The sequence below is a fragment of the Lactuca virosa genome, chromosome 6, assembly GCF_052849685.1.
Source record: "Lactuca virosa cultivar CGN04683 chromosome 6, Lactuca_virosa_CGN04683_v6, whole genome shotgun sequence".
NCBI lineage: Eukaryota > Viridiplantae > Streptophyta > Magnoliopsida > Asterales > Asteraceae > Lactuca > Lactuca virosa.
The window spans coordinates 187,864,326-187,871,838 of NC_136431.1; the positions used below are offsets into that span (position 1 = coordinate 187,864,326).

General features: G+C 32.7%; 2 protein-coding genes and 1 pseudogene across 3 annotated transcripts; all 3 read right to left on the minus strand.

Annotated features, from left to right (window-relative positions):
- Positions 1 to 732: 732 nt before the first annotated feature.
- LOC145120670 (metal tolerance protein A1 pseudogene) lies at positions 733 to 2,513 on the minus strand (annotated as a pseudogene). Its single transcript, XR_013714300.1, has 2 exons — positions 2,448 to 2,513; positions 733 to 1,907 (listed from the first exon to the last, which is right to left on the minus strand). The product of XR_013714300.1 is annotated as a metal tolerance protein A1 pseudogene (transcript).
- A 1,698-nt stretch (positions 2,514 to 4,211) lies between these two features.
- LOC145122159 (uncharacterized) lies at positions 4,212 to 4,676 on the minus strand. Its single transcript, XM_079057811.1, has one exon. It carries the CDS (start codon positions 4,674 to 4,676, stop codon positions 4,212 to 4,214), a length of 465 nt encoding a protein of 154 aa, XP_078913937.1.
- Positions 4,677 to 4,684: 8 nt separating this feature from the next.
- LOC145122160 (uncharacterized) lies at positions 4,685 to 6,956 on the minus strand. Its single transcript, XM_079057812.1, has 8 exons — positions 6,948 to 6,956; positions 6,703 to 6,754; positions 6,221 to 6,271; positions 5,990 to 6,113; positions 5,611 to 5,944; positions 5,517 to 5,536; positions 5,254 to 5,447; positions 4,685 to 5,136 (listed from the first exon to the last, which is right to left on the minus strand). The coding sequence occupies exons 1-8, from the start codon at positions 6,954 to 6,956 to the stop codon at positions 4,685 to 4,687; spliced, it is 1,236 nt and encodes a 411-aa protein (XP_078913938.1).
- Between the last annotated feature and the right edge of the window lie 557 nt (positions 6,957 to 7,513).

Consider the following 7,513-nt stretch of genomic DNA (forward strand, 5'->3'; position numbering starts at 1 on the left):
AAAATATGATTTTCCATCCTCTAAATTAGTAGTGTGGTATGCCTACAGATAGGTCTTCTTACAAATAACATAATGAAAAAAATCCAATCAAAACGAATTTCATATGATAAAATTACGAAGATTCATAGTTTGGAAAAAAAAAAAAAAAAAAAAAAAAACTTGATTTTTGCAAGCCACGTCATTTTTCATGGATGAATGTGTATTTTCCCAGGCCATATCATTTTTGCAGATAACGTGTATTTTTGTAGATATGGCCTCCGAAAATTATGGCTATTTATATCATTTTTCATTTTTTTGCTAACTTTTGGAAAAACTCTTAGAAAAAAAATGCCATTTTGGTTTGTAGTAAATTGCAATTACAAAAAAGATATATATTTTTAAAGGTTTATTTGAAACTGGTTCTTTTAAAAACCTGATAAACCGAATCTGCAACCTGTTATGCCGATTATCCAAATCCCATGAAAAAATCCAAACAAAACTTGTTAGGTTTTAGCCGAAATCAAAGCCCAAAAATCCGATCTGTTTCGATTAAAATAGATTTTTGTGCACCTCTATCATGTACCCATAAAGAAAGACATGAAAAGCACAATAACAAAAGTACAAGGAACTAACCAGATAATTAAGATGATATATATGTCAAATAATAAGGGAACAAACTACAATCGAATTCAACTAGCAAATGATATTTCGTATTTGATACCTAATATAACGTTAAAATTGTAAAAACCTGATTTCTATTCTCTCTCAATCTGGATTGTAACATGACTGATATTGTATTCCCTCTTTATGTAGTCAACAACCTTATCCAGCACCATATCAGCATTAGTTTCACGTCTAATCTTTACATGGCAAGCTAACAAAACTTTCCCAACGGTAATTGCCCATATATGCAATTCATGGATTGCAACCACTTCATTAATCTCACATAGACCTCTTTCTAGGCTTGTTGCATCTATCTCTCTTGGTGTACTTTCCATCAAAACCTCTAGAATGTCACGCAACATGTTGATAGTTGTATACAACACTACAATTGAAAATAAAAGTGTGCATATGGGATCAACAAGTGTCCATTTAGGGTTATACCATATAGCTGCCGCACCCATCATTACGCCAACACTCTGAATGGAATCCCCAAGAACATGAAGATAAGCACCATGAACATTTATATTACTCCTCTTCTTTGCTTTGTTTTCGTCTGTATTCAATAGAGGCTGGATATGATCCTCATGTTCATCATGATGACTTTCATTATGGTGATTATGGTGGTGGTGCATTGTTGCGACACTTAGTCTATGGACGTGCAAACCCTCAGCATCATCTTCGTGTCCATGCATATGCCCATGGTGTCCATGATAATGTGCATGGTCATGGCCGAGTATAAAAATCAAGAACATGTTAACAAGTAAACCAATAAAAGCAATTACAAACATAAGAGTGCCTTGAACTTCGACTCTACCATGGAGGAGTCTATCTATAGCTTCATAAACAAGGATCCCAGTAAGAAGCCATATCATTTGGATCGATACAAGAGTTCCAAGTATCTCAATCCTGAAAAACCCGAAAGACTGACGAGGTGTAGCTTCCCATCCTGAAGCCCACACAGAGAATAACGAGATTGTAAAAGCACCAACATCGGACAACAAATGAGCAGCGTCTGTCAAGATTGCAAGACTGTTTGCTTTACTTCCACCAATCACTTCTACCACCATGAAAATGAAACACACTACCACCCCACCCAACAGCTTCCACATGGATGCTACACGTTCTTCTGCATCTTTAAAACTGGTTTTAGCATCAGAAAATCCGCAGGATGATCCTGCACAAACTTTACTCCTGACATAGCTGTTCTCTATGGATGGTGCATCTGCTATGATGTCAATAGTGCCATGACCATGTTCATGATCCATCTGTAAATGTAAAACATATATCGCAGATAAGTAACATTGTATATTTACAATGCATGATCTTACATTCTAATAGTTTACATTCAAACACAGGAATACAACACTAGCAGCAGCATTACATAGTAATCTATTTGAAGTTTTTAGGGTCCAAGTACAATAAAGATCTCTGGTTGCTGTTATGTTTGGAATCAAGGCCACCAAAGTGATGATGAAACAGGGTCTATAGTGGATTTATTTGCGGGTAGAGGGGAGCAAGATCTCGCTACAAGATCAAGAAAACAAAGAGGCAGAAGATTGGGACAAATTCACAAACAAGTGTGTAGATCTATATGAGTTTACGATTATTTTATATGGAAACTATCAACGAGAAACAATATACCAAAAGGGTAAAATAGATAGATTGATATTGACGTGGGTATCCGGGGAAACAATGTAAAATTATAGTTTTGTTGCATGTGATTATTGAGCGAAATGTAACAGAGATACGAAGAATATATGATTCAAGAATCTTGATTGTAGAAAAGATGGAAAAGAAGGGTTTACCTTTTTGAAATTTATGAAACTTGTACAAATGCATGGATGAATGATCGAGATGTAAACAAGAATGACGGTGTGTTTGGATCATCGGAAGGCTCTTTTGTAAGTTCTTTCAAGCCCCTCTGAAAACAATTTTGAAAGCCACATAGGCTTGGGTTTCATATGAAAGTCCCACCTTCATTATAAAAACAAAAAAAATATAATTTTTAATTTAATATTATATGGAACGCACTAATTAGTGGTAATATTAGTTATTATTATTATATTAATATATTTAACTATTAAAAAATATTTACTGTATAGTTTCTATAGTATTTTAATTATTTTTTATATTATAAAACAAGTTATTAAAAATATAATAATATAAACAGGCCTTGATGTCATGAAACTTGTTCAATGGGCCAGTTGGAGGCCTTCATGCCATGAAGCTTGTTCAATGGGCAGTTGGGTGGTACATGGCCCAAAGTTTTAAAGGGCCTATTCATATTAAAGATTTATTAGGCAGGACTCCTGAGAGAAACAAAGAAATCTAATTTTTAAACTTCCAATCAGGTAATTATTTTTTTCAAAAATCATCGGTTCACCAAAGTATATCTATAATGGTCGGCCTTCATCATAATTTGAGTTTTATTATTTGAAAATGAAATTGGGTTAATTAGGGTTTCTTTACTTTTTTGATTTTGTTAAAGAGTACTCGGTATGGACTAGTTGCGAGTCTAGAACGTAAAATCACATGGTTCACTATTTAAATGAAACAAATAGAATATATATATATATATATATATATATATATATATATATATATATATATATATATATTAGTTACGGGTTTTGGTCGAATTGTATAAGCAAAAAAAAAATCAATTTATTTTTAAAGACATTCTTGATTTTGATTTCTGAAATAAACAACAATCAAATAATCAATTCACTTGAAATATTGAAACAATAAAAAAACCTAGTATGAACTCATGGAACAATAAAAAATAAATTCACTAAATATTACCAAACATTTAATAGTTTTGTCTTTGATGCTTATGGAATAAATATTAACAAGCAATAATTAGAAAAAGAAAAGAAAAGAAAAACTAACAGTGAATGCAATTAAACCTACAACTAAATTATGAATATTCAATTCACGAATTATAATAGTGGGTTTGTCGACTTTTTGATGCTCATGGAATATTAGAATTGGAAATAGAGTTTCCACGTAGTTTAATCAATTTTCACAAAGTTAACAAAGTAGAATATATTACCGGTGGTTGCAAATTGGATTAGCAATTATGAAGAATTGAAGATCGAATGTTAATGTGTTGTAAAACGATTGATTTGTGATTCAATTTTTTTATTTTTTTTTATTGTAAATTGTATTTGGCTATGCATATTGGATTATACATTAAAAGATATTGTGCTATTAAAATTTATGGAATTCAAAAATCTAATTTTTACCTTTTTTTTATTGCAAAAGATATTAAGGTGGTTCATTTGTAATTTTTTAGATAGGTCACAATTTTTATTTCATATAATTTGTTATATAAAAATAAAAAAAAAGGTGGGTCAAGTGACCCACCATAATTACACATAAACTCGCTATTGGTATGGACCCGTGGATGGGTGTTTTGCCTACGTGGAGGCACCTCAACGCAGTGGCGGAGTCAGGGTCAAAATACGGGGGTATCCCGAGAAAAAAAATCATGTAATATACAATACGAAAAAAAATAAAAAATGTAATTTCATTAGATATAAAGTTCACTTCTATAACAAAGTTACGTTTTAAAGTTCACCCCTCCGCTCTTTCATTTTACGAAAGCGAGTAATTATATTTTCAGTCGTAACATTCTCTAATGCTTCCTTTTTCACACTACAAATCAAAGCACCATTCATAAAATCGTCACCTATTCTGTTACGCAAATCGGTCTTCAAAAACTTCATTGTAGAAAAACACCGTTCAACGGTTGCGGTTGCGACAGGCAAAACCAAAATTAGTTTTAATAATTTATAAACCACAGGAAAAGAGAAGTGCTTCCCAGTTTCCACCAACAAACAAGAGAGATCCTCAATTCCCTTCAAATTGAAAAATCTCTCATCATTGAGCAAAGAGTGATAATAGATATCAAGTTGCCCATTAAGTTGCGCCCTATCTGAATCTTTAAAATCGTTTTTGTATATCTCGCTTAACTTTAACAACTTTCCTTTATCAAAACTAGAAAATGAGTCACAAGGACTCAAAGTCTCCATGTTCTCCATCAACTTGTGCCAACTTCACTAAATCTATCCCCAAATTCTTGAATTTTCATATCCAAAACCGTGTTAAAAATCACAACTTCAAAATGATGTTGATTAGTCTTATTGGTCTTACGCTTTCGTGGGGTAACATAAAATCCATACATGTCCACAATTCCAATACTATGCTTTTCACAAAAAGCACACACCTTCTTCCAAATTTGTGGAAACCCATCTTTTCTAAAAACTAGCAATGCTTTCTTTATCCCTTTTACTAACGAAGTCGCTTCCAAAATATTTTGATCTTTTTTTTTAAGATTCTTTGACAAAGTATCGGTGAGACATAGAATTTCCAACATCAAGTGTAAAACAAATACGAAATCAAGTGTTTTGAAATATGACAAAATACACTTTGCTTGATTACGGTTAAATAAAGTAGACCCCTCATCTTTGACATATTTAAGGATTGCAACAACTTTTGCAAACAAATTCAACAAACTTACAATTGTTCTAAAATGTGAACCCCGTCTAGTATATCCAGCTCGAACAAGAGAATTCTCTTGATTCAACCCTCTTCATATTTCAGTTTCACCAATACCAATTTTGGTTGCCACTCTTTCTTTTTGCATCTCTCGTATCATATCTTTTCTCTTACAAGACCCAAAAACGATAGTAACCACCAAACCTAGTTGTTCAAAGAATTCTTCAACATCATCATGTTTCTTTGCAACCACCACAACCACTAATTGAAGTTGGTGTGCAAAACAATGTATATAATGTGCAGAACTATTTCATTTAAAATCAAAGATTTCAAACCGTTGAATGCACCACTCATATTACTTGCTCCTTCATAACCTTGCCCATATTTGAAAAAACTAATAAAAAAATATAACACATAAAAATAAAATTAATATCATGTTAAAGGAATAAATATTTTATGATTTCTCACCTGATCGATAGTCAAGTTGTTGTTGGAAAAAACGGTATCGATGGCGGTCAAAGAGGATGTATCTAACACGTGAACAACTCCGATAAGTCTTTCCTTTACAATCTCAAGTCTATCAACATATCTCAAAACTATAGCCATTTGTTCTTTTTTGGAAACATCACTAGACTCACCAACTAATATACCGAACACATCTTTACCAATTTCATCACAAATAGACTTGATTATCTCTTTTGAAAAGCAATTGACAATATATTTTAGAATCGTCAGAGAAGTCAACTTTTCATTTTTTGGAGCATTTTCTAAATTAACTTTAAAAATCTTCTCATTATCTTCTCTAATCAAAGATAAGACTTCAATGAAAAGTCATTTATTATTAGACTTTTCCGTCTCATCATGTCCACGAAATGGTAATGCATTTTTCAATAAAAACTTACAACTACTGATTGTAGCACGTAATCGAATTTCATAATTACTTTGCTCAAGTTTTGTTTGCTTATGCAAAACTTCACCAATAGATTGGTTTTTTCTCAATAACAAATGACAATTTTCTTCGGCCTTTTGGTGAGAACTATGAATCTCACCCATATGTTTCTGGAATGATTTTTTTTACTCCAATTGTCAAAGCCTCCGGTTATAAAAGCATCTTTTTCACCTTGACCCCCTACCATGTCTCAAAACAAATAGCAACAAAAACAATATGCCTTCTTTTTAATGCTATACTCTAACCATGGAAATTTTGTAAACCATTCCACAACAAAAACGTCTTTGCTTGTCACCAAATAAGGTAAATTCAAAATTATGCCCCTTTGGTTGACAAGGTCCTTTAATCAAATATGTCCTCCTCATTTCATCCATTTGATTAGGATTATAAGATGTAATGTTTGGCCTCTCCCCCAGGTCCGAAGGAAGATCATTCAAATCAAAAGATTGTAGCACTTTTGGTTTTTGAGTATGCTCATTAGATTGTGGTTCTTGTGGTTTTGGAATAGGTTCATTAGATTGTGGTTCTTGTTGTTTTGGTGTATGTTGATTAGGTTGTGGAACTTGTGTACTTTCATTAGTCCTATTTTTTTTTTTTTGAAGTTCCTTCACCATTGTTGTCTCCAACATCTAATTGTCTTTTGAAAAATTTGTTAATAGCAACCTACAATCAAAATATATCAACAATCAACTCTAATTCTATAACTTGATTTCAAATTTCAACAACAAATAATCACTAATTATTGATCCTAAATCTCTAATTTAACAATCCTAATTGGTAATTTCTATTTTTTCAACACAATGCCAAAAAATTGAATTTCAATTAACCAAAAAACAATCACAAAATTTCTACTTACTTGCTTCATTGTGCACCACTTTGATCAATAATCACCCACCACCGGCCACCAGGGGATTTCGACGGAAAACACCCGCCACCGGCCACCGATCGGCGGCAGAAGAAAAAGGGCAGCAACGTGTCGCAGGGAGAGGGAGGGAAACGAATTCTGAAGTCACGATATGTTGGGAATTGACGTTCGTTAGTTTCTTGGTATTAGGCACTTGGGCTTTAAGTTTGGGCAATTGGTCTACTTATTAATTGAATTAAACATTTACAAAAACATAAAAATAAATAAATGAATAAATAAAATAGGGTAGCTCAAAATATGTTTTAGACTTTTCCTGCAATATAAACAATAATTTCTAGAAAAAAATTGTACTATTAATTTTCTTTTTGGGGCCTCCTGTGATACCCAGGGTCTTTAATTGGATCCGCCTATGCCTCAACGTCATGGTAACAGCTGAAACACCGTCCCAACCTCCGGTTATGAGATATGGTGTTATGAAATGTGGTAACGAGCACGAGAAGCAACACCCAATCAAATCATTTTTTTCTCTTTTTTTTTCTCTCTCTCCTCTTATCACC

What these genes read in the sequence shown, in the direction of transcription:
- LOC145122160 (XM_079057812.1), bottom strand. An exon ending in CGGAGGCTTTGACAATTGGA is followed by an intron (nt 6,114 to 6,220) that starts GTAAAAAAAATC and finishes CTATTGGTGAAG; the next exon opens with TTTTGCATAAGCAAACAAAA. An exon ending in GGACATGATGAGACGGAAAA is followed by an intron (nt 5,945 to 5,989) that starts GTCTAATAATAA and finishes ATCTTTGATTAG; the next exon opens with AGAAGATAATGAGAAGATTT.
- LOC145122159 (XM_079057811.1), bottom strand. Translation starts at nt 4,676, where the DNA reads ATGGAGACTTTGAGTCCTTGTGACTCATTTTCTAGTTTTGATAAAGGA.